General features: G+C 40.3%; 1 protein-coding gene across 4 annotated transcripts; it reads right to left on the reverse strand.

The window, feature by feature from the left end:
- Window positions 1–2,301: 2,301 nt before the first annotated feature.
- On the reverse strand, window positions 2,302–26,665 carry LOC129868115 (uncharacterized). Of its 4 annotated transcripts, none has more exons than XM_055941764.1 (5): window positions 26,295–26,665; window positions 7,879–8,196; window positions 7,618–7,734; window positions 7,058–7,153; window positions 2,302–2,928 (listed from the first exon to the last, which is right to left on the reverse strand). In XM_055941764.1, exons 1-5 carry the CDS (start codon window positions 26,350–26,352, stop codon window positions 2,789–2,791), a joined length of 729 nt encoding a protein of 242 aa, XP_055797739.1. In that variant the 5' UTR covers window positions 26,353–26,665; the 3' UTR covers window positions 2,302–2,788. The 4 variants fall into 4 exon arrangements, with proteins under 4 accessions (XP_055797739.1, XP_055797737.1, XP_055797740.1 ...); XM_055941762.1 differs by having other exon boundaries at window positions 7,450–7,734; window positions 26,295–26,660; XM_055941765.1 differs by having other exon boundaries at window positions 7,450–7,734; window positions 7,879–7,980; window positions 26,295–26,657.
- Between the last annotated feature and the right edge of the window lie 864 nt (window positions 26,666–27,529).

A 27,529-nucleotide genomic window follows, 5' to 3' on the forward strand; every position in this document is an offset into this window, starting at 1 on the left:
CTGGAGAGCAGAGCTGGCACAACCCATCCTGGCTGGATGCTCGCCCTAGCCCGGCAACTGCGGGGTGCTGGCACAGGACGTACTGGGTTGTGGACACTCACCGGAGACACTGTGCGCAGAGCCGGCACAGGATATCCTGGACCGAAGAGACGCACTGGAGGCCAGATGCGCTGAGCCGGCACCATCCGTCCTGGCTGGATGCCCACTCTAGCCCGGCCGATGCGGGGAGCTGGAATATAGCGCACCGGGCTATGAGAGCACACTGGAGACACTGTGCGCTTTACCGCATAACACGGTGCCTGACCAGTACCACGCTCCTTATGGTAAGCATGGGGAGTTGGCTCAGGTCTATACCCTGGCTCTGACACTCTCCCTGTGTGCCCTCCCCAAAACATTTTTTGGGACTGCCTCTCGTGCTTGCTCCGCTGTGCCAACTCCTCATAGCGTCGCCGCTCTGCTTTAGCTGCTTCCAGTTCCTCCTTAGGACGGCAAAATTCACCAGCCTGTGCCCAGGGTCCCTTGCCTTCCAATATCTCCTCCCATGTCCATTCCTCCAGAAAGCCCTGCTCCTCCCGGCCACGCTGCTTGGTCCTTTGATGGTGGGAAGTTCTGTCACGCTTGTCTGAAGAAGTGGACCAAAGTGCAGCGTCGTAAGCGTACATTTTCCTTTTATTTGAGTAAATGTCGCCAACAAAACAGCAAACGAAAAAACAACTGTGAAGCTTACAGGGCAAGTGCCATTAACAAAAGTCAACTTCCCACAATGACAAAAGAGGAAAAGGCTGCCTAAGTATGATTCCCAATCAGAGACAACGATAGACAGCTGTCCCTGATTGAGAACCATACCCGGCCAACACATAGAAATACAAAAACATAGAAATCAGAACATACACTGCTCAAAAAAATAAAGGGAACACTTAAACAACACAATGTAACTCCAAGTCAATCACACTTCTGTGAAATCAAACTGTCCACTTAGGAAGCAACACTGATTGACAATAAATTTCACATGCTGTTGTGCAAATGGAATAGACAAAAGGTGGAAATTATAGGCAATTAGCAAGACACCCCCAATAAAGGAATGGTTCTGCAGGTGGTGACCACAGACCACTTCTCAGTTCCTATGCTTCCTGGCTGATGTTTTGGTCACTTTTGAATGCTGGCGGTGCTTTCACTCTAGTGGTAGCATGAGACGGAGTCTACAACCCACACAAGTGGCTCAGGTAGTGCAGTTCATCCAGGATGGCACATCAATGCGAGCTGTGGCAAAAAGGTTTGTTGTGTCTGTCAGCGTAGTGTCCAGAGCATGGAGGCGCTACCAGGAGACAGGCCAGTACATCAGGAGACGTGGAGGAGGCCGTAGGAGGGCAACAACCCAGCAGCAGGACCGCTACCTCCGCCTTTGTGCAAGGAGGTGCACTGCCAGAGCCCTGCAAAATGACCTCCAGCAGGCCACAAATGTGCATGTGTCTGCTCAAACGGTCAGAAACAGACTCCATGAGGGTGGTATGAGGGCCCGACGTCCACAGGTGGGGGTTGTGCTTACAGCCCAACACCGTGCAGGACGTTTGGCATTGCCAGAGAACACCAAGATTGGCAAATTCGCCACTGGCGCCCTGTGCTCTTCACAGATGAAAGCAGGTTCACACTGAGCACATGAGCACATGTGACAGACGTGACAGAGCCCGGAGACGCCGATGAGAACGTTCTGCTGCCTGCAACATCTTCCAGCATGACCGGTTTGGCGGTGGGTCAGTCATGGTGTGGGGTGGCATTTCTTTGTGGGGCCGCACAGCCCTCCATGTGCTCGCCAGAGGTAGCCTGACTGCCATTAGGTACCGAGATGAGATCCTCAGACCCCTTGTGAGACCATATGCTGACACATGCACATTTGTGGCCTGGTTTAATCACCCAAAGACATAGTAAATCTCCTCTGTCAGTGTTATCTCATAGAGGCCCATCCTCAGTAGAACACACACACAATAGTTAATAGAATACTCTATTCTGTCAGATAAAACAACCATTATAATGCAATACACGCATTATAACATAATCTTGCAATTTCCATGACAGGCTGCGCCATAGCTGTTTCCAGTCTCGTGAAAGCAGACCACAGCATTGACAGCAATGTTGGCACTAAAACAGGAACTCAGAGTTGTTCAACCTTTTCTGGAACAATCCATGTGTACTCGTAATAACTGAACAAGTCAAGAAAAGTCATGAATCTGCAGGTGCAACGCAGATAACCAGTACATTAAATCAGTTTCCTACATGTTCATTTAGCAATGAATGTCCACAGGATTGATATTTTAGGTTTGACTTTATTCATCTCCAAGTTAGAAAATTCAGAACATGCAAATCTCATACAAAATAAATCCCAAGCAGGTGTTGAGGACATTACATTCATTTACCAGTAGTCATTGGCCCAAACACTCTTATCCAGAGTGATTCACACATGCAAAGTAAGGTTTTATATCACATTAAAAAGGACCGCAAGAGGAAAACGTTATATACAATTTAATGATATCAATGACAACCACCCAATGTATGCCTAGAGTAAATGTTTGGAAAGAGTTTTTGGGTGATTGTCAGATATATTTTAACCTGTTAAACTCTGAACCCCCCAAAATAATAATCAGAAAATAGAAATTGACATATAATTTGAAAGCTACAGGCCTTGTCTTTTTGGAAATCAAGCTAAAATCTTACTGCTGACAATGTCATAATGTCACATCTATGAACTGGGATGAAAAGAGGAACAAGGATGTCAGAGTGCGATTAAGATTGTCTAGATCTCATAAATGCATTGTTCCTGGATGGATGCAGTGGTCGTCTGTCTCTGTTGGGTTTGTGTGCTGAAACTGAAGTTCTCGTACACCTTGTTGTTGTATGACACGGAATCACCTTTATCATTGGTCCTCTGTCGACCTGCATGGGGAGAAGGCCAATCAACTAATCACATTTTGTGTTGACTCTTATGCTGAATAGTTGCCTACTACTAAGTTACAAAATACTTATTGAGGTGTTTGGCATCACAGGCAACATTTTTGTGGTGCAAAATAGCACAGATTAATCAAATTAAATTACAGTTTTTAAACAGAGCTGTAACAGAGCTGTAACACCATAAATGTATTTGTATCCATATGTTTTTAGACGATCATGCAACATATTAAATAAAGCACACACTAAATAGCATTTTGCATGTGGGCTGATTGATACCTTACTACCCTTGAAAAACATTGGTGACTCTCAATTTAGCTTCATTTTTCACACCTCTGTTGTGTTGTATGACAAGTTTCAGCTGTGCTGAGCTCAGGGCCACCCATTTTGTTTTCTAGAGAAGGATTGGGCAACTGGTGTTCCGGGGACATGAAAGGCTACTTAAAACCCTCTTAAATCAAAACATTTTGCCAAAAATAGTGCCGGTGTGACACACAGCAACTTCAATGCGCTTATCTAAGTCTAGAAGTGATTCATCATTTTGATATGTGGTGAATGGAAAATAACATTTTGTCATGTTAAAGGTTAAAGGTCCAATATCAAATAATTTCCGGGTAAAAATTAAGAACATTACTGTGATTGATTTATATTATAATGGTCAAAAATAAACAAAAAATAGCTTCCTAGCAAAGAGCAATTTCTCAAGCAACAATTTTGCTAAGACTGTCTGGGAGTGGTCTGAAGGGAAAACTGAAAACTAGCTGTTATTGGCAGAGAGGTTTGAAACTCCCTTTCTTATTGGTCTATTAATTAATTTAACGCCTGGTGATGTCACCAGTCAGGCCAAAACTCCATTCCACCAAAACAGGCTGATATTTCAACTCTTGCACTAAAAGGGCATTATAATAATTTTCACAATTTCACAGTATTATTCCAACCTCATAGTATGGAAATACTGTATTTACTGTACAGTGCGTTCAGAAAGTATTCGTCCTGCTGAAAGGTGAGTTTGTCTCCCAGTGTTTGTTGGAAAGCAGACTGAACCAAGTTTTCCTCTAGGATTTTGCCTGTGCTTAGCTCTATTCCCTTTCATTTTATTCTAAAAATCATCCTAGTCCTTGCCGATGACAGGCCTACACATATGATGCAGCCATCACCATGCTTGAAAATATGAAGAGTGGTACTCAGTGATGTGTTGTGTTGGATTTGCCACAAACATAACGCTTTGTATTCAAGACCAAAAGTTTATTTCTTAGCAATTTCTTTTGTCAGTATTACTTTTTGGAATATTTGTATTCTATATAGGCTTCCTTCTTTTTACTCATTTATGTTAATATTGTGGAGTAACTACAACATTGTTGATGCATTCTTAGTTTTGTCCTCTAACAGCCTTTCAACACTGTAACTGTTTTAAAATCATGGTGAAATTCTTGAGTGGTTTCTTTCCTCTCTGACAACTTAGGAAGGGTCGCTGTATATTTGTAATGACTGTGTGTATTGATTCACCATCCAAAGTGTAATTAAAAACTGCACCATGCTCAAAAGGATAGTCAATGTCTTTTTTTTGTTTTACACATCAACCAATAGGTGCCCTTCTTTGCGAACCATTGGAAAACCTCCCTGGTCTTTGTGGTTGAATCTGTGCTAGAAATTCACTACTCGACTGAGGGACCTTACAGATAATTGTATGTGTGTATCATGTTAAACACTATTATTGCATACAGAGTCAATGCAACTTATTATGTGACTTGTTAAAACCTCTACGGACCCCCCCCGGATCCGGGATCATTCTCATCAAAAAAGCTGACTAAGATAGCCTAGCTTAGCGCCACAGGGATATCATATAATATAATTTCATGAAATCACAAGTCCAATACAGCAAATGAAAGATAAACATCTTGTGAATCCAGCCAATATTTCCGATTTTTTAAGTGTTTTACAGCGAAAACACAACATATATTTATGTTAGCTCACCACAATATCCAAAAACACACCGCCATTTTTCCACCGCAAAGGTAGCTTTCACAAAACCCACAAATAGAGATAAAATTAATCGCTAACCTTTGAACAACTTCATCAGATGACAGTCTTATAACATCATGTTATACAATATATTTATGTTTTGTTCGAAAATGTGCATATTTATAGCTATAAATCCTGGTTTTACATTGTGAATATGGCGCCAAAATGCACCAAATTGTCCGGAGAAATTTTAGACAGTCACGTAATCTAACCAAAAACCTCATCATAAACTTTGCTAAAAAATACATGTTGTACAGCAAATGAAAGATACACTGGTTCTTAATGCAACCGCTGTGTTAGATTTTAAAAAATAACTTTAGTACAAAGTACAGCATGCAATAATCTGAGACAATGCCCAGCCATTCTACGCCATGTTGGAGCCAACATATTCCACAAAAATACGAAATAACATTATAAATATTATCTTACCTTGGATGATCTTCCATCAGAATCTAGTGCAAGGAGTCCTAGTTCCACAATAAATCGTTGTTTTGTTTTAGAATGTCCATTTCTTCTGTCGAATTAGCAACTTTGGCTAGCATGGTGGAGCGCACATGTCCATGAACTCTTGGCGCATGGAACGAAAAATTGGTCAAACTCAGTTGAAGATCCATCTTCATGATGTTTTTCTCATATGTATCCAATAACGTCCAAGACGGAGCATTTCGTCGTGTCTACCTAACGCATTGCAGAAAACAATATGGTGCTCTCTGGTGCGCAGCAAAATACTGCCAATATGGTGGACCTGTCACTCCAAAAGCTCTCATTCGGTCTCACATCAAGCTAGACACCCCATTCAACATTCTACTACCTGTTGACATCTAGTGGAAGGTGTATGAAGTACATACAGATCCATGAATAAAAGGCAATTGAATAGGCAAGGCCTTACACAGAGACCCTTTTTCAGAATTTTCACTTCCTGTTTGGAAGTTTGCTGCCAAATGAGTTCTGTTTTACTCAGATATAATTCAAAAAGTTTTAGAAACTTCAGAGTGTTTTCTATCCAATAGTAATAATATGCATATCGTATGATCTAGAACAGAGTACGAGGCCGTTTTAATTTGGGCACGATTTTTTCCCCAAAGTGGAAATGGCGCCCCCTATTTCTTTAAGCACATTTTTACTCCATAACAAAGGAGTTGAACACTTATTGACTCAAGACCTTTCAGCTTTTCATTTTTTATTAATTTGTAATCATGTCTGTAAACATAATTCCACTTTTACATTATCAGGTATTGTGTGTAGATCAGTGACACACAATCTCAATTTAATCCATTTTAAATTCAGGCTGTAACACAACAAAATGTGGAAAAAGTCAAGGAGTATGAATACTTTCTGAAGGAACTGTAGGTCTATGCAGAGACCTCACAGAGTCCATATGCTGACTAGTGGAAATGAAAATGACTCACCTGTAGTTGCATGCCCTGCATGGAATCCCCGTTATATCACAAACACAAAAGACAGTTTAGACTATACAGTCTTAAACCTTCAAGATTTGTGTTCGATATGCTGAAACAGTTGTAAACTAAGCTGTGCAAAATTCACACAGACTTATCATTGTGTGGTGGTAAAAGAAAGACAACTATAGCATCAAATTATAATATAATGTAATATAATAATATAATGAGTCCTAAAATGGAAGCTGATGTGATTCGTGGTTTAGTCCATAAATTGGTAGCCTACAAGCCAGGATGTCAACACAAGACAGCAGGCAAAGGCGTCAACAGCAGGGGTGGTGGGAAGGTATTTTCATTTCCTCTTTGAGTATGAGGGGGCTGAATTTTTCTCCAATGAGAGGAAATATCACTTTGAAATGTAAGGTGACGCTGTGGCCAAGATTTTGTCTGTAATTAATGGTCCACTTCTGCTTTCTTTGTTCCGGATTCCAGTGAATCCAAACAACAAACCACAATTTAAAGTGAACTGGTTACAAGACCAGAGTGACTTGAGAGTTACCTCAAATGTTCAAGCCTGTGAATAAAGCCATTGACCACGGAACTTACACGGCCTTTTGTGTAAATAGAAAAATATGTATAAATTGTGTAAGCTTAAGAAAGCACTGAACCAAAAAATCACTATAGACTACAAGACTTACATTTGTAAATACTTATGGTGACAGCTGCGATGGCCACAACCCCGATGGATGTGCTGACACAGATGATAGTCAGAAGGTTCTTCTCATAGTAGGTCTCTGAAACAACAAGACCATCAAGGGTCAGAGATTTACCGTTATAGATAGTGTCATCAATCAAAGTGTCCAGCCTGCCATATGTGATTGTGAAGCTTGGGGCAAAATAACAACCTGATGGAGCTAACCCCACTGTTCACTATCTGTTTATCACAGTTTTTCTATGAATCTTGTCAGGTTACACTTAACAGTCAACCAATGAATTAGAGGGAGACAAATAACAAAAGCAGAAGTTAATTACTATTAAAAGTAGACTGCACTACTTAACAGTGCATTGATTATGTTTGAATGTCACCCACCTAGTTCCCTTTTGGGATGTCTGATGCTCAGGTTGGTGTTATTGGCTAAGAGTCTGACATTGCAGGTGATCGTGTCACCCTCTCTCCACACTGATTGGCACAATGTCAGAAAGCTGCTCTGTTTAGAGAGGCTGTGGTTGGTCAACGGTGTCTCCGGTGAATCCTGACCTTGTCGGGTCCAAGTGAAGTTGACGTCCTGGGCGTCAAGGCCCTCCAAAGTACAGAGAAGCTGGATGCAGCCAGGATCACTGCTGTTCTGCCTCTCTAGGACTAGACCTGGAAGCACTGCAGAAGAGAATAGCACAAACTAGAACGACAGTGAAAAGACTGTAAATGCAATTCTAATATCCTACTGTATGCTTTGATTTAGAGACATAAAAAACAGTAAACACGTGTTTATAAAGTGATATCTTCAACGAGATAAATTACCTGTAACTTGAAGATCGACATTGGAGGATTTCTCAATGGTTGGTGGTGGTATGACTCTTGATATTAAGCAGGTATATAGACCAGAGTCAGTGCTCTTTGGTTCTGTAACATACAGTTTAGGAGGTTTTCCAATTACCTTGAATTGAGATTTACAGGATACGACTGAACTGATTTCTCTATTCACATTGTATTCGCAAATAATGCCAGGACTTCCAATTTTCGTCCATTTAAAAACAACTTTGCCATCAAATCCAAAGGGTGAGGGACAAGGAAGGTGGGAAGGACTGCCTTTGGTTGCTCTAACGATCTCCTTAACACCTGCGGGATCAAACAGTATTTTTTTTCAATCCAAAGTTAACACAATAAAATAGGACACAGGTTATGTGCTCACTCATATTCAGGATACTGTACACTCATGATACTATGTGAGAGTAGAGGAAATGAACAAAAATACAAATAATGGTAATAACAACTTGAGTTCATCCCATATTAAGATCATGCCATATTAGGCCATACTATTTACGTACTTCCAGTACTGAAAATAGCTATAGGAAGTGGTTCAAAGTTGATGTTCCAGATTAATGCAACCAAAGCAAACCAAGGCTCCTCAGAGGAAGGGGTTTACTAACACATTCATTTTTTAAGCTATGTTGACTATGACATTAGCTAATATGGTGACAATGAAGTAGGCTGTGTGTAGAGTTGAGCGCTTATGGTATGAAGGTTTGGCTTGGAAAGTTTTTTTCGCCTGCTCACAGAGAGCTGTTTTGTTGTGCACTGAAGTCCACAAGCGAAGGGAAAATTATACAATGATAAAAGTGATCATGCTGTTTGTATGTCGCTGTATTGAAAGTGAACTGTGTGTGCAGGTGATCAGGGGTGTATTCATTCCGACGATTCTGTTGAAAAACGTTTCTTAAACGGAAGCAAACGGAATGGGGATAAACATACAGTACCTCAATTTGTCCAATACAAACTCTCGTTTACAACTGTTTGTACTATTGATTACACCGTAGATAAGCTAGATGCAGGCAAGAGTGTGCAAAGCGGTATTGAATTGTCGGTCACCTTGATTACTCAAATTTTTCTCACAACCTGTGCACCTACGTTGTAAACTTGAATTCATAGGCTAGATGGTGTCACGCCCAGACCATAGAGAGCCTTTGCTTTTCTATGGTATAGTAGGTCAGGGCGTGACTGGGGGGTTTTTCTAGTTATTATTTTCTATGTGGGGTTCTAGTTTCGTTTTTCTATGTTGGTGTTTGGTTTGATTCCCAATTAGAGGCAGCTGGCTATCGTTGTCTCTAATTGGGGATCATATTTAAGTAGCATTTTTTCCACCTGTGTTTTATGGGATATTGTTTTGAGTTAGTGCACGTAGCACCTCTGTAGTAACGGTTCGTTGTTTGCTTCTTTCTTTGTTGTTTTGTGCGTTTTCAAATAAATATTATGTGGAAACCATATCGCGCTGCAGTTTGGTTCGATAATTATTCCAGCGAACGTGACAGATGGAAGCAACCTCATGATGGGTATAGGGGACATTTTTGTATCATGTAGTAGCATAAACATATCGGTGTTACATTGAGCTGGGTGAATGGAATATGAATGACAGTCATCCAATATGCTGTAATAGAAATAAGGCCATCCTCATAAAAAACAGCACCGACCGCTACTGAAACAAAGCAAACCCAAATAGCTGTTACAATATAATATTCATATCTACATTGACTGGTCAATAAATAACTGGTTTTCAATTGTTACAGTATGTTGATTCAGACAACTAAACCACTGAATGGACTAATCACCCTGAAATACTACTGTAACTTACAATTTTATACAATGAATCATTGTAGAACTGTACAACTAATAGATGCACCAACCAAAATGCAACAATAAGACAGAAATACTCACCGGTAGAGAGGGTGAGGGTGGTTAGGAGAGAGAAAGCTTGTTGTAACAGCATTGTGAACAGGCAGACCTACACCCTCTAGCCAAAGACTCTGTGTACCGGTATGTCTGTATGTCTTTCAGACACACTAGCTGATCATGAATGCAAGTACGCATGCACACTCACACAAACACTCACATTCCCTGTCATGTCTTCCTGTCCGATGGAGGAAAACACCCACTGCAGAACTAAGCAGTTCACAAGTGCCAAAACCACAACTCTTTCCTTTCTACAAGATACCATTTCCCCCCAACAATGTAATAATTTTGATCCATCTATCACTCTAAATGACATGATCCACAACTAATAAAGCTAAAATATGATGCGCACACAACTCTCAGAATTAGTATTTAATTTGGCTAAAATCCTAAGAGACATGTAAAGTTACTTTAAAGTTCTCAGTTGGTACAGAACGTGTGCTAGAGTAAGAACCACTCAGAGACCTACTTATTTTGCTCTTGATTGGTTGAGGCCATACCACCTGCTCGTCAACGGTCTGCACATTCGCAGTTTCACAGAGAGATCAAAGAAACCTCGACTGAAAGACTGGTTGGAACTCAAAGTATATGAAGGAAATAACGGAACACTGTGAAACAACCTGTGGTTAGTTAGTGGACAGACGTTTCCTACAAGTAGCAGTTCCCTCAAGTAGTTTATTGCACAAACTCAAAACTTAGAAAGCAGTGTCGGAAGTTGTCAAAAGTTTTTAGACATCTGTTGGAGCTAGAGCTCGTTACCGGTTCTAGGTTGGCAACAAACAAACACTGCTCACAGGAAGTGGAAACATGCTATACTGTAGCATCATGCATCAACAAATCTTTATTGCACATTTGGAGTGTAAGATTATACTTCACCAGGGTAACAATGGAGTGCTTACAGGGAGTGGAAATGTACCATTAAGTTGTGGCATCATGATATAAAAGGATATCTAAAGACTCTAAACAGAGACCCTATAGTGCTTGGGTACACTACATTATGCACACCTGAGCTGCAGAAGCAGCACTTCACAGACCAACCAACACACAGACGAAAATCTAAAGTAAACTTTCCAGCGACAAGATTAGAACGTTCCAGGTCTTAAAAATCTGAAAAATTAAAATCATTTTAACACCACCAATCAGAAGGTTGTGGGTTTTACGAAGTTATTCATGGGTTTTACAAAACACTTCTCTGATAACCTACAGAATTACAACCTATCAGACACTGTCTCAGAGATGGCTAACTCTGGAGATCCCTTCCATCTCCACTTCCTTGTGGAATGGTCTACAGCAGTGGTCACCATCCAGTCATTCCTATTCGATCACCAAATATTTCTGAAAAACCAACTATAAAGGCTTGCTCCTTTTTATTTTTTATTTTTGTATTGCACTGTTGGAGATAGGGGCACTTGATTTTGAAGCTCTGTGCATCAGGGTATTTGTATTTATTATGCATCCCCATTAGCTGCTGCCAAAGTAGTAGCTACTCTCCCTGGGGTCCAGCAAAATTAAGGCAGTTTATACAATTTTAAAACATTAGAATAGATTTCACAACCACTGTGTGCCCTCAGGCCCCTATTCCACCACTACCACATATCTACAGTACTAAATCCATGTGTATGTATAGTGCGTATGTTATCGGGTGCATGTGTGTGTGTGTATGTTCCTGTGCCAGTCTTTGTGTTGCTTCACAGTTCCCGCTGTTCCATAAGGTGTTTTTTTATCTGTTTTTTAAATCTAATTTTACTGCTTGCGTCAGTTACTTGATATGGAATAGAGTTCCATGTAGTCATGACTCTATGTAGTACTGTGTGCCTCCCATAGTCTGTTCTGGACTTGGGGACTGTGAAGAGACCTCTTGTGGCATGTCTTGTGGGGTATGCATGGGTGTCCAAGCTGTGTGCCAGTAGTTTAGACAGACAGCTCGGTGCATTCAACATGTCAATACCTCTCATGTTTACTGTAAAATAGCATTGTATCTGGTCAAACACATTTTTTTCCAGAGGTTTACTAAGGGTTGGTAACAGAGTGATTGGTCGGCTATTTGAGCCAGTAAAGGGGGCTTTATTATTCTTGGTTAGCGGAATGACTTTAGCTTCCCTCCAGGCCTGAGGGCACACGCTGTCTAGTAGGCTTAAATTGAAGATGTGACAAATATGAGTGGCAAAATCGTCTGTAATTATCCTCCGTAATTTTCCATCTAGATTGTCAGACCCTGGTGGCTTGTCGTTGTTGATAGACAACAATTATTTTTTCACCTCTTCCACACTGACTTTACGTAATTCAAAAGCACAATTCTTGTCTTTCATAATTTGGTCCGATATACTTCAATGTGTAGTGTCAGGGTTTGCTCCTGGCATGTCATCCCTAAGTTTGCTTATCTTGCCAATGAAAAAGTCATTAAAGTAGTTTGCAATATCAGTGGGCTTTGTGATGAATGAGCCATCTTATTCAATAAATGAAGGAGCCGAGCTTTTTCCCCCAAAATGTAATTTAAGGTTCCCCAAATCTTTTTATCTATCATTCTTTATCTTTGTTTCATAGTATAGTTTATTTTTTATTTTTATTTAGTTTAGTCACATGATTTCTTAATTTGCAGTACGTTTGCCAATCAGTTGGGCTGCCAGACTTAATTGCCATACTTTTTGCCTCATCCCTCTCAACCATGCAATTTTTCAATAGCGTTTTTACAGTAATTTTCTTAATGGGTGTGTGCTTATTAGTAACTGGAATAAGTAGTTTCATAAATGCGTCAAGTGCAGCGTCTGGTTGCTCCTGATTACACACCACAGACCAGCAAATATTCTTTACATCATCATCATATGAATCACTACTTCTTGTATGACCTCTTATATGCTATATTAGGCCCAGCCTTTGAAACTTTGGTTTTCCTAGATATGGCTATTATATTGTGATCACTACATCCTATGGATTGGGATACTGCTTTAAAGCAAATATCTGCAGCGTTAGTAAAAATGTGATCAATACATGATAATTTAATTCCTGTGCTGTTTGTAAATACCCTGGTAGGTTGACTGACAACCTTCTCCAGGTTGCAGGCACTGGTTACAGTTTGAAATGTTTTCCTGAGTGGGCAGCTTGATGATAGCCAGTTAATATTTAAATCACACAGAAAATATACTTCTCTGTTGGTATGTCACGATCGCGTTGACATGAACGAGAGGACCAAGGCGCAACATGATTTGAATACATCTTCTTTATTTCCCAAGACGAAGATGATCACCAAACACTTATACAACACTAACAAACCAACAAACGATCGTGAAACTTCAAAGGTAAGTGCACACAAACTACTTACGTCGACATATACATAAACAATGACCCACAAACAGCTAAAGCCTATGGCAGCCTTAAATATGGCTCCCAATTAGAGACAACAGAAATCAGCTGTCTAATTGAGAACCCATTCCGGCCACCATAGACTTTCCTAAACAACTACACCCAACATAGACACAGCTAGACACATACACTCAACACAAAACCATGAACTACAACCAACACCCCCTCTACCATATAATACCCCAAAATACACACATACCCCATGTCACACCCTGACCTAACTAAAATAATAAATAAAACAAATACTAAGGCCAGGGCGTGACATGATATCACATACATTATCAAGCATTTCACACATATTATCCAGATACTGACTGTTAGCACTTGGTGGTCTAGAGCAGCTTCCCACAGAATGGGCTTCAGGTGAGGCTGTAGCCATATTACTTCAACAGTTGTAACGGCTATCGTCATATTCCTCCTCCTCGGACTAGGAGAGGCGAGAAGGATCGGACCAATGCGCGGAGTGGTTAGTGTTCATGATGAATGATTTATTATAACGGAAACGCTGAAAATACAAAAAAAAATAAACGAAGTGCAGAAAACAGATACAGTACCATGTGGTGAAAAACACAAACACGGAAACAAACACCCATGAAACCCAGGCTGCTTAAGTATGATTCTCAATCAGGGACAACGATTGACAGCTGCCTCTGATTGAGAATCATACCAGGCCTAACACAAAAATCCCAACATAGAAAATCAACCATAGACAAACCCACCCAACTCACGCCCTGACCAACTAAAATAAATACAAGACAAAGGAAAACAGGTCAGGAACGTGACAACAGTATTTAACATTAGATCGTCTCTAAGCTTTACAGGAATGTGGTTCTGAATATAGTCAGCGAAAACCGCTTTTTGGAAGATGTTTTAACCATGTATTGCTACCAATGTATCATCAAAGGTATTATCTAAGTAAGTTTCAGAGATAGTCAGAATATAAATCTGTTACCAGCAAGTTATTGACTTCATGGACCTTGTTTCTTAGGCTACATATGTTAATATGGGCTATTTTTAGCACTTTTCTGGGTTGCTTGATTGTTTTTAATGCTCTACTGGGAAGCTTATCAGAGGTAGACTTACTCATGTTATTTACAATGGAGCTGATAGTGCAGGGTGAGCTGTATAAAGTGGTCTTCCTACTATTACACACTGCCTCAGTGCTAACAGTGTAACTCTGTTTTATAGGCTCATGATTATTGCTTACAATAACTGTAGGATAAACAGATATATTTGGTGCAATTGGGGGTACATAAATTAAATTACTTACATTGTGTTTGCTAATGCCCCTAAGATCATGTACTGTACATTTGATGCAGCATTATGAAGACTCATTGTCACAATGGTAGGGATTAATAACTGAGCTGGTCTTGGATCATTTACCAGTCATTGTTTCAACGCAGCCTTGAAATGCCAAGATGTCCAGGAGCCAAGATGATTTGGATGGACTCAATCATTCCTATAGAGTATCTTCTGTTTCCAGAAGTTGTCAAAGTTATCAATAAAAGTGACTCCAGCAGAGATACAGTAGTCTTTTAGCCAGATGTGTAATGCCAGCAGTCTGCTGAATCTTTCACACCCGCGGCCCAACGATGGTACTAGACCTGATATTATTGGCCATTTTTTGGAGTCTTTTAATGCTAAAATTCCCATTCTGAACCATTTCATTTGTCTGTAAGACAAACTCTGCCTACTTGGCAGATCTGTGGCTAAATCGAGTGTGTCTACTGCACTGGCCAATCGGATAGCACAAATCACCGTGCCTACAGGGACCACGGCCACAGTAAAGTTTAATACTAGCCTGATATTTTGTAACTTTTAAAACAATGACCAGAGAAACTGTCAAAGAATACTGCAGAGCTGCTGTTTTTATGAATGAGTTCATGCCTAAGCTTTTATTCTGCACTGTCAACACTTTTTTTCAACACTATCACAAAACAGAACTAGCTTCTCCCTAGTTCCACTCGCGCTACAGCTGCAATGAATGAGTAGACAAGTGTATTGAAAGCCTTCTGTTTTTATTATTATTAGCAGCTCGTCATGTCTATTTTCATATAAATTATCAATTCATATTTCACTTTCTCTGGTCATAGGAACAACATGAATTTGTGCATGAGGCAAATGCTGACTTAACTTGAGTTTCGCCATCAGGTGGAAGAAGGTGTCCCCTCTGGTCAGTCTCACAGCTGAGAATAATGCCATGGTCAAAACAACTGGGAACTCGGAAATAGCTGACTTCAGTGAGTTCAAGACAACTGGGAACTCAGAAAAAAATTTGATCAGACTGGGAAAAATCCTTTTGAACGGTCATCCATCTTGGAATTCCAAGTTGGAAACTTGGGCATCTTTCTAGAGCTCCGACTTTCCGACTTGAAAATAACTGATGTCATGATTTGATCTTGCTTTATTCCGAGTTGTCTTTGTGAGGACAGGGAGGGAACATTTAATGAATAATGGACATGAAACGAAACAAGGACAGCGTCTGGACAAGGAAACATAACAATAATGCTCACACGGGGACGAAACTGAGGAATAGACAGATATAAGAGAGGCAATCAAAAACGTGAAGGAGTCCAGGTGAGTTCAAAGAAGCACTGATGCACGTAACGATGGTGACAGGCGTGCGTAATGATAGGCAACCTGGTGCCCTCGAGCGCCAGAGAGGGGGAGCGGGAGCAGGCGTGACAGTCTTGAAAGCACCATGACCATCAGATGCTGTCACTGTACCATCACTCCAGTAAAATAAAAATACAATTATTTGCCAATTATTTAAATGTATGCTGAGCTGTGCCTCACAAGTGCTACACCAACTGATAGGTTTTCTACATAGGACCACAATGGAGACCAGATTATCCTAAATATATCAGATTTCTGGTGTAAATAAAAGTTAAGTTTCTTTACGGGTAGAATAGCAGAAGCTTGAGAAAGCCGCATTCTCGCAGATGGTACTTCAGGTGTGGACCATAGTTACAATTATTGTTTTGGCTAAGGAAACAAAGGTATTGAACAGATGTTCAGAATCAAAACACAACGTTACAATCAAAGTAGAGCGAATATAAGGTGAAAAAGCAAATTGTCTACCCAAGATCTTCTGGATGTGTAAATGAATATAATTTCAATAAGACTGGATTCTGCTACATTACCAAAAAACGTGCATGAAGGTGCCAGTATCCTGTTTACATTTGAAACATAAATGATGGAAAACATTCTGTGAAGGTAGACAGGTATAAAGTAGGTTCTATTAAAAAATTGAAATATAGTTATTGGATGTTTATGGAGGTGCATTTGGGGTAGATCCTTTCGCAGATAGAATGCATGTCCAATGTCTCTCTCCCAAACATCTCTCAACGCATCATAGGATGAGGCACATCTGTTCAATAAAATAGAATATATGTCGGAGAATAAACCTCTCCGAACAGTAGGATTCGTAAATAGTATTTCAACTTCAGTCATTTGAAAACTGTCATGCCCTGATCTGTTTTACCTGTCCTTGTCTCCACCCCCTCCAGGTGTCGCTTATTTTCCCCAGTGTATTTATCCCTGTGTTTCCTGTCTCTCTGTGCCAGTTTGTCTTGTATGTTTCCAAGTCAACCAGCGGATTTCCTGTTCTCCTGCTTTTGGCATTCTCCTTTTTCTAGTCCTCCCGGTTTTGACCCTTGGCTGTTACTGGACTTTGTACCCGCCTGCCTGACCATTCTGCCTGCCTTGACCACGAGCCTGTCTGCCACTCTGTACCTCCTGGACTCTGATCTGGTTTTGACCTTTTTGCCTGTCCATGACCATTCTCTTGCCTACCCCTTTGGATTAATGAACATTGTAAGACTCCAACCATCTGCCTCCTGTGTCTGTAGTCTGTATAGTTCATCAACTTTCTTCTTTCTTCTTTCTCTATGAAGTGTCTAAGTTGTAGGTACCTAAAAAAAGATTTGTTGGGTAAGTCAAACTCAGTTTTTATCTGTTGGAACGACTTAAGAGTGTCCTGAGTAAATAAAGATGTAAGGTCAGCAATACCCTTCGTCTTCCAGTCCAGAAGTCCAATACTCCTTTTTTTTGGGGGGGGGGGGGGGATCTGGATTAAGGGCAATCGGTGACCAGAGTGATATATGGTCTGGAATCTGCAAGTACGTCCTTGCATCTTTCCAAAGCTATGAGTGTATTATGTACTGTCAGATAATTGTCAGATAAGGCTAATGCACTTGGATGACATGCTATTGATTCCATCCAAACCCAAAGTGAGTGGTGTCTGTCTAGGCACCAACTAATCATGTGTTTGATCTGAGCAGACCAGTAATATAGTTTCAGATTTGGCGAAGAGACTGCTCCTAAATCCTTCGGCTTAATTAGTTTGGTAAATTTGGTTCTAGATTTCTTATTGTTCCAGATATATTTAGATATATTGGCATTCATTTTCTGAAAAAAACGACTGAGATAGATTGCAGGGGATATTTTGGAATTGAGGAAGGACATTCATTCTGCCAAAAAAGAGAGTTTGGTAGGGTAGACCAGTTAATTAGGTCCTGTTAAATCTTAGTGAGCAAAGGCATATACTTTTAATGAACACGTCTTTAAGATTTGGAGTAATATTTTATATTCTTCAAAGTAGCCACCCTTTGCCTTGATGACAACTTTGCATACTCTTGGCCTTCTCTCAAACAGATTCATGAGGTAGTCACCTGGAATGCATTTCAGTTTACAGGTGTGCCTTAAAAGTTAATTTGTGGAATTTTTGTTCCTTCTTAATGCGTTTGAGCCAATCAGTTGTGTTGTGACAAGGTAGAGGGTATACAGAAGATAGCCCTATTTGGTAAAAGACCAAGTCCATATTATGGCAAGAACAGCTCAAATAAGCAAAAAGAAACAGTCCATCATTACTTTAAGGCATGAAGGTCAGACATTACAGAACATTTCAAAAACGTGGAAAGTTTCTTCAAATGCAGTTGCAAAAACCATAAAGCGCTATGATGAACTGGCTCTCATGAGGACCGCCACAGGAATGGAAGATCCAGAGTTACCTCTGCTGCAGAGGATAAGTTCATTAGAGTTACCAGCCTGCAAAATTGCAGCCCAAATAAATGCTTCACAGAGTTCACGTAACAGAGACATCTCAACATCAACTGTTCAGAGGACACTGTGTGAATCAAGCCTTCATAGTCGAATTGCTGCAAAGAAACCATTACTAAAAGGACACCAAGAAGAAGAGACTTGCTTGGGCCAAGAAACACGAGCAATGGACATTAGGCCGGTGGAAATTTGTCCTTTGGTCTGAGGTCCAAATTGGAGATTTTTGTTTCCAACCGCCAGGTCTTTGTGAGACGCGGTGTGGGTAAACAGATGATCTCCGCATGTGTATTTACCACCGCAAAGCATGGAGGAGGTGTTATGGTGTGGCGGTGCTTTGCTGGTGACACTGTCTATGATTTATTTAGAATTCAAGGCACACTTAACCAGTATGGCTACCACAGCATTCTGCAGCAATATGCCATCCCATCTGGCTTGCGCTTAGTGGGACTATCATTTGTTTTTCAACAGAACCATTTTTTATTTTTTATTTTTTTATTTCACCTCTATTTAAGCAGGTAGGCAAGTTGAGAACAAGTTCTCATTTACAATTGCGACCTGGTCAAGATAAAGCAAAGCAGTTCGACACATACAACAACACAGAGTTACACATGGAGTAAAACAAACATACAGTCAATAATACAGTAGAAAAATAAGTCTATATACAATGTGAGCAAATGAGGTGAGATAAGGGAGGTAAAGGCAAAAAAAGGCCATGGTGACAAAGTAAATACAATATAGCAAGTAAAACACTGGAATGGTAGATTTGCAGTGGAAGAATGTGCAAAGTAGAAATAGAAATAATGGGGTGCAAAGGAGCAAAATAAATAAATAAATAAATAAATAAATACAGTAGGGGAAGAGGTAGTTGTTTGGGCTTAACTATAGATGGGATATGTACAGGTGCAGTAATATGTGAGCTGCTCTGACAGCTGGTGCTTAAAGCTAGTGAGGGAGATAAGTGTTTCCAGTTTCAGAGATTTTTGTAATTCGTTCCAGTCATTGGCAGCAGAGAACTGGAAGGAGAGGCGGCCAAAGGAGGAATTGGCTTTGGGGGTGACCAGAGAGATATACCTGCTGGAGCGCGTGCTACAGGTGGGTGCTGCTATGGTGACCAGCGAGCTGAGATAAGGGGGAACTTTACCTAGCAGGGTCTTGTGACCTGGAGCCAGTGGGTTTGGCGACGAGTATGAAGCGAGGGCCAGCCAACGAGAGCGTACAGGTCGCAGTGGTGAGTAGTATATGGGGCTTTGGTGACAAAACGGATTGCACTGTGATAGACTGCATCCAATTTATTGAGTAGGGTATTGGAGGCTATTTTGTAAATGACATCGCCGAAGTCGAGGATCGGTAGGATGGTCAGTTTTATGAGGGTATGTTTGGCAGCATGAGTGAAGGATGCTTTGTTGCGAAATAGGAAGCCAATTCTAGATTTAACTTTGGATTGGAGATGTTTGATGTGAGTCTGGAAAGAGAGTTTACAGTCTAACCAGACACCTAGGTATTTGTAGTTGTCCACATATTCTAATTCAGAACCGTCCAGAGTAGTGATGCTGGACGGTCGGGCAGGTGCAGGCAGCGATCGGTTAAAGAGCATGCATTTGGTTTAACTTGTATTTAAGAGCAGTTGGAGGCCACGGAAGGAGAGTTGTATGGCATTGAAGCTCGTCTGGAGGGTTGTTAACACAGTGTCCAAAGAAGGGCCAGAAGTATACAGAATGGTGTCGTCTGCGTAGAGGTGGATCAGAGACTCACCAGCAGCAAGAGCGACATCATTCATGTATACAGAGAAGAGAGTCGGCCCAAGAAGTGAACCCTGTGGCACCCCATAGAGATGACAATGACCCAACACACCTCCAGGCTGTGTAAGGGCTATTTTACCAAGAAGGAGAGTTATGGAGGGCTGCATCAGATGACCTGGCCTCCACAATCCCACGACCTTAACCCAATTGAGATGGTTTGGGATGAGTCGGACCGCAGAGTGAAGGAAAAGCAGCCAACAAGTGCTCAGCATATGTGGGAACTCCTTGAAGACTGTTGGAAAAGTATTCCAGGTGAAGCTGGTTGAGAGAATGCCAAGAGTGTGCAAAGCTGTCATCAAGGCAAAAGGTGGCTATTTGAAGAATCTCAAATATGAAATATATTTTGATTTGTTTAACACTTGTTTGGTTAACACATGATTCCATATGTGTTATTTCATAGTTTTGATGTCTTCACTATTATGTTGTTTCTTGGGCTCCCGAGTGGCGCAGTGGTCTAAGGCACTGCATTTCAGCGCTTGTAGGCGTCATAACAGACACTCTGGTTCAAATCCAGGCTGTATCACAACCAGCTGTGATTGGGAGTCCCATAGGGCTTCGCACAATTGGCAAGGTCATCTGATGCAGAACGCCGTCCAGGTTTGGCTGCTGTAGGCCGTCATTGTAAATAATAATTTGTGACCAGCCTAGTTAAATAAAGGTTAAAAAATTATAATTTAAAACTTTTGAACGGTAGTGTAAAGGAGTAATCCGTTTGGATAAAGGAATTATAAATAGAATTTACACTTGTTTTAGATTGGTTTTACCTTATAATCGCTGTGTTGTTTTCTCCCTGTTAATTATAATTATAATGAAATATAACTTATTTTGAACAAATATGCCGCTGCTGAGGACTTTACTCTTGCCCTTGCATTTTAATACCACTAGGTGGCCATACATCCATTTTGGCCAATGTGTTTGCAATACTGCAGTAGTGTTCAGATAGCAAATTGTCTGAGGGCTTGAAATAATCACATTTTCCTACTTCAACACCGCCACAAATTCCTCTTTTCATGAGCATTGTATTTGGTACAAATCGTTCCCTTAACTCTAGACCTCTAGTTGAATCTGATAATGAATGGTGTGACTGTTGAACAAGTTGAGGAAACTAAATTACTTGGAGTTACCTTAGATTGTAAACTGTCATAGTCAAAACATATAGATTCAATGGTTGTAAAGATGGGGAGAAGTCTGTCCATAATAATGCTCTGTTTTTTTGACAGCACACTCCAAAAAGCAAGTCCTGCAGGCTCTAGTTTTGTCATACGTTGATTATTGTCCAGGTCAAGTACTACAAAAAAAGACATAGTTACGCTGCAGCTGGCCCAGACCAGAGCGTCACGTCTTGCTCTTCATTGTAATCAGAGGGCTAATATAAATACTATGCATGCCAGTATCTCTTGGCTAAGAGTTGAGGAGAGACTGACTGTGTCACTTCTTTTTATAAGAAACATGAATGTTTTAAAAATTCCAAATTATTTGCATAATTAACTTACACACACCTCTGACACACATACTTACCCCTCCAGACATGCCACCAAGGGTATATAGTCCCCAAATCCAGAACAAATTTAAGAAAGTGTACAGTGTTATATAGAGCCATTATTGCTTGGAATTCCTTTCCATCTCAAATTGCTCAAATGAACAGCAAAGATGGTTTTGAATACCCCCCAGATAAAACAGCAGCTAACAGGCACAATGCCTGTCCCTTATTTGACCTAGATATTTTGTGTGTATGTCTTGATATGTAGGCTATGTGTGCCGTTTTTATCTTTATGTAGTTCTGTCTTTGAGCTATTATTTTCTATTAATGTTCTGTATTATGTCATGTTTGTGTTTTGTGTGGACCCCAGGATTAGTAGCTGCTGCTTTCACAACAGCTAATGGGGATCCTAATGAAATGCCAAATATCACATATTACATTTGACAATTTTTTTTTTTTTACTGAGTTACAGTTAATTTAAGGAATCAGTCAATTTAAATAAATTCATTAGGCCCTAATCTATGGATTTCACATGACTGGGCAGGGGCGCAGCCTTGTGTGGGCCTGGGAGGGTATAAGCCCACCCACTGGCTAGCCAGGCCCAGCCAATCAGGGGAAAAAATCCCCACAAAAGGGCTTTATTACAGTCCAAAATGCTCCTCAGTTACATCAGCTGTCCGGTGGCTGTTTTAAGACAATCCCGCAGGTGAAGAAGCCGGACGTGGAGATCTTGGGCTGGTGTGGTTACATGTGGTCTGCAGTTGTGAGGCCGGTTGGACTGTCAGGTGACACTCCCCCCGGGGAGGCTCACTCCCCCCAGTGAGCTCTGGGAGAGAAAAATCATGTTGTCATGCCCTGACCTTAGAGAGACTTTTTATGTCTCTATTTGGTTTGGTCAGGGTGTGATTTGGGGTGGGCATTCTATGTTCTGATTTATATGTTTTTGTATTTCTATGTGTTGGCCGGTTATGGTTCTCAATCAGGGACAGCTGTCTATCGTTGTCTCTGATTGGGTATCATACTTAGGCAGCCTTTTTCCCTTTTGTCATTGTGGGAAGTTGTCTTTGTTAGGGGCACTATAGCCCTTGTAAGCGTCACGGTCGTTTTTGTTATTTCTTGTTTTGTTGGCAACATTTTACTAAATAAAAGAAAATGTACGCTGACCACGCTGCACCTTGGTCTTCTTCCGACGAGCGTGACAGTTTGTCCCATTTTGTGAATTCTTGGTTGGTGAGCGGACGGACCCCAGACCTCACAACCATAAAGGGAAATGGGTTCTATAACTGATTCAAGTATTTTTAGCCTGATCCTAATTGGTGTGTTCAATTTTATGTTCCTTTTGATGGGATAGAAAGCCCTTCTTGCCTTGTCTCTCAGCTCGTTCAAGGCTTTGTGGAAGTTACCTGTGGCGCTGATGTTTAGGCCGAGGTATGTATAGTTTTTTTGTGTGCCCTAGGGCAACGGTGTCTAGATGGAATTTGTATTTGTGGTCCTGGCAACTGGACCTTTTTTGGAACACCATTATTTTTTGTCTTACTGATATTTACTGTCAGGGCCCAGGTCCAACAGAATTGGTGCAGAAGATCTAGGTGCTGCTGTAGGCCCTCCTTGGTTGGGGACAGAAGCACCAGATCATCAGCAAACAGTAGACATTTGACTTCAGATTCTAGTAGGTTGAGGCTGGGTGCTGCAGACTGTTCTAGTGCCCTCGCCAATTTGTTGATATACAGTGGGGAGAACAAGTATTTGATACACTGACGATTTTGCAGGTTTTCCTACTTACAAAGCATGTAGAGGTCTGTAATTTTTTATCATAGGTACACTTTAACTATGAGAGACGGAATCTAAAACAAAAGTCCCAAAAAATGTGCTATTGCCTGTGTGAGAGATGGTAAAATTCCTAAAAAATCTCCACGTGTTATTACAAAAAGAAACTGGAAGCGGTTTGATATTTAAGGTTTTTTACATGGTGTATCTAGCATTGAGTGTAATAGAATGGAATTAATCATTGATGTTGAACTAGCCTTTTCTTACTTCCACAACGCATTACAGGATGTATGCAATAGGCATGCCCCTTTAAAAAAATTCAGGATTAAGGGCAGAGAGAACCCTTGGTTTACTAAGGATCTTACTGAAATCATAAGGGAACGAAACGCTATATGGGCTAAAGCAAGAGGGACTGGTTTGGCAGATGATTGGAAGGCTTTTAAACATCTTTGAAATATGGGTGTGGCTATGATTCGTAAATTGAAAGCAGACCACTACCTGAAATCTACATCACAAATTTTAAATAATCCATCCAAAGTTTGGCAAGTAGTGAAGGGTTTGGAGTGCAAAAAAGATACACAGCTTCCCAAACAATTGTTGGTCGATACACAGATTGTAACTGAGAGAACCTCCATTCTGAAGCCTTGAATATGCATTTTTTAGATGCAGGCAGTTTATTTGAAAAGGTCAAAGGTATAATTGAGCCCCCTATAAATTTACCTGACACCCCTGTGCACTCCTTCACCAGGTTCTCCTTTTCATCCTTCTCTGTTTCAGAAGTGTGTAAAGCCCTGAAAGAAATTGATTTTAAAAAATCCTCTGGCCCTGATGAACTAGACCCCCGCCTCCTACACCTAGCTGCAGACATCATTGCTCCCCCCTTAACATGTATTTTTTAACCTCACGCTTGATGTTAAGGAAATCCCCAAGTTATGAAAATCTGCTTTTGTACTGCCTCTCCTAAAAGGTGGAGATCCTTCGTTACTTGACAACTATCGACCCATATCAAAATTGTCTGTACTGTCAAAGGTACTGGAGTCCTTAGTTAGTAGGCAGCTAAAGGCCTACTTCCAAGAAAACAACAACTTAAATGGAATGCAATCAGGTTTTAGGTCTGGCCACAGCACTGTTTCAGCAACATTGAAGGTTTTAAATGGCATCCACTGTGCTCTTGATAAGAAGTTACATTGTGTGTCTGTTTTATTTGATTTGTCGAAGGCTTTTGACACCGTGGACCATGCTGTATTAGTGCAAAGGTTAAAATGTTGTGGAAATACTGGTCATGCTCTAGATTGGTTTATAAATGACCTATCAAATCGTACACAATGTGTAATGGCGGATGGTTGTAAATCTGAGTCCATAGAGGTGTGCTCAGGTGTTCCGCAAGGTTCTATTTTGGGCCCACTGTTGTTCATTTTGTATATCAACAACATTGGGGATCTTATTGATCTCACTGGTATACACTGATTTATAAGACCATATTGGGTAAAATGCCATTTTATCTCTGTTCTTTTTTAGTCAGGTCAGTAAATAAATATAAATTACGGTCCCATTCTGATTTGCTTCTAACAGTACCAAAAATTAGAACAGGACATGGTAGAAATAGTTTTAGTTACTTAGCTCTGTGGTCCTGGAATTCTCTCCTGAACATTTTAAAATGTGATGATCTAGTTTCGTTGGTGGAGTTTAAACACTTGATTAATGTATCACACATAGAAGAGTGTAATTGTTTTTAGGCCAGCTGTTTTTAGTCAAGACGTTTGTGTTTTTAATGTACAATGTTTTTGTTGTACTGTATGTGTGTTTATAGTTTTGTTTAATCTTGTGTTAGTGTATGTAAGTTGTTTTGTCTAAAACGTTGTTCCCTCTGCTGCTATTGGACCAGGTCTCTCTTAATACAGAAAACACCTGTATAAATAAAGGTATAAATAAATAAATAAAATTAACTGTCATGGATTCCCCCGGTACTGCTGCTCATCCTGTTCACCAGCTTCGGAGGTCTGCGTCACCCGCCTTCTAGGCGTCACTGAACTGGATCATTACCACCAACCCTGGACTGTCTTGTCTCATTACGCACACCTGGTTCACATTCCCCCTGTTTAGTATGGTTATATGTGTGCCTGACAAATGATTTATTTCATGTTATTTTATTTAAAATGGCATACTTTGTGCGACATACTTGTCCATAGCTGCTGTTTGAAGAGTTGAGACACTGAAGGATATTTTGTTTGATTTATTTGGGTTTTTCATTGAAGTAGTTATTTTACTTTTAGAACTGTACTTATTTTAAGCTTTTTGTTCTTGCAAAGATATTGTAGACTCAGGCCAGGTGCACATATTTAATGACTATATAAATGTATCACAAAGTCAAATTAAAAGGTCAATTCAATACGGAGACCAACTTTGTGATGGTTCTCAATGGAGATTCTTTTAGATGTGATCACACCATGTTCATTGTATTTATGAAAACTACACCCATACAGTGTACAGTACCATTGTCACCTACTGACCTTTCTTGATATTGCTGGTTGTAAGTACGAATACCTGCATACATACTGGACTGGTAAGGAGCACTGCTATAACTATTATTAGTAGTAGAATTATAATGATTTAAACATTTGAACAAGTTGGGAAAACCCTTCAGTTAACTACTGTACCTATCAATTATCCAGTTGTAGGAATTATGGTTCCTCAATATACATTTAACAACGTATGCTATGTGTTACAGCACTACTTTTGGTGTCCCCCTCAGGAATTGCTCTTGAGAAAATTTAATGTAATTGTCCCCTCCAAGGTTGATCTCAGATTTTCGCCCCTGTATATATATATATATATATATATACACATGTTTATTTTGGGCTTTGTCCCCGTCATGTTCATGACGTACGCTATTTTGGATAGAGAAATACCAAAAACGATTTTCGTATTCCTGCGCCTGTCTCCGATCATTATACAATGTGACAGTAACGTTAGCTAATTTACCAAGTCCAGCTAGGCTAGCATACTAACTAATGTTACGTTACCTTTAATCGCAAATATTCCATTTTGCTGTGAAGGAAAAAAACTATGGTATCGCATCATTTCTCAGCAGTTGTAGAAATGGATTCCCCATCAGTTCAGCTTGAAAATCCCTCTGATAATCTTTGGTCACCGCAAGCATAATTCTTGATAGCCACAAGCCACTGGCATCATTGGGGTAAGTCTCTGTTAGGTAGAACGGTGAAAGATAGCACAGCCAGACACAGAACATCACAAGGGCATGATGTGCAATGTAGTGAAAAACTAACATTAAAACAAAATCTTGCCTAGAGAAGATCTGAGATTACTGTGTGTTGATCGTTCAAAATAAACAATGCCAAGTTTGTGGGCACGCCCCATGTACACTACCGTTCAAAAGGTTAGGGTCTCTTAGAAATGTGCTTGTTTTTGAAAGAAAAGGACATTGTTTGTCCATTAAAATATCATTTTTAATAGAATATCTACATAGGTGTACAGAGGCCCATTATCAATAACCATCACTCCTGTGTTCCAATGTCACGTTGTGTTAGCTAATCCAAGTTTATCATTTTAAAAGGCTAATTGTTCATCAGAAAACCTTTTTGCAATTATGTTAGCACAGCTGAAAACTGTTGTTCTGATTAATGAGCGCTTCTCTTTGAAATGGGGTCTGTTTGAATGGCCTAAAATGAACAGCTTTGTAAGCGTAACAAAAACACGGCATGCTAGCTCCGTTCTGCTTGTTGACGTGGTTGTTGACGTTCACTGCCAGACAAGTCAAAACAATTTTACTAATTTTCGTGGCAATAAAGCTTTTTTTTTTTTACATTTTCGACCCAATTTGGATCCAATTCTCCCTCATCTGGGACATATTTTGGGCTGAATCTGGTCCACCTCGGATCCAAATCGGATTGGGTATTGATTTTTGTCGGTCTCGATTGGGAATTTCACGGATCCAATTCGCTTCAGATCTCAATTTCGGGATTTGAGAAAACCTCTACTCCCTGCAACCTAAAAATAAACATTCCTAGAACAGGCAAAACTTTCACTTCTGTTCTCAGAAAACACGTTAAGTTTTACCATTCAGGAAACTTATGGCTTTGTTCTCACAACCAATGTCAAACCAAAAACACAACTTCCAAGGGACCATAATGTGCAAGCTGGGTTGCACTATTAAATGAAGGTTAGTGAAAACACGTTGTTGTAATAAAATACAAAATATCTGACATTGCATATCCATTTGAACATTTGTTGTACATTT

The sequence above is a fragment of the Salvelinus fontinalis genome, chromosome 13, assembly GCF_029448725.1.
Source record: "Salvelinus fontinalis isolate EN_2023a chromosome 13, ASM2944872v1, whole genome shotgun sequence".
Lineage (NCBI taxonomy): Eukaryota > Metazoa > Chordata > Actinopteri > Salmoniformes > Salmonidae > Salvelinus > Salvelinus fontinalis.

What these genes read in the sequence shown, in the direction of transcription:
- LOC129868115 (XM_055941762.1), bottom strand. Translation starts at nt 26,352, where the DNA reads ATGATGCGATACCATAGTTTTTTTCCTTCACAGCAAAATGGAATATTT. An exon ending in TGGAATATTTGCGATTAAAG is followed by an intron (nt 8,197 to 26,294) that starts GTAACGTAACAT and finishes TTGATCCCGCAG; the next exon opens with GTGTTAAGGAGATCGTTAGA. An exon ending in CACCATAAGTATTTACAAAT is followed by an intron (nt 2,929 to 7,057) that starts GTAAGTCTTGTA and finishes CTCCCCATGCAG; the next exon opens with GTCGACAGAGGACCAATGAT.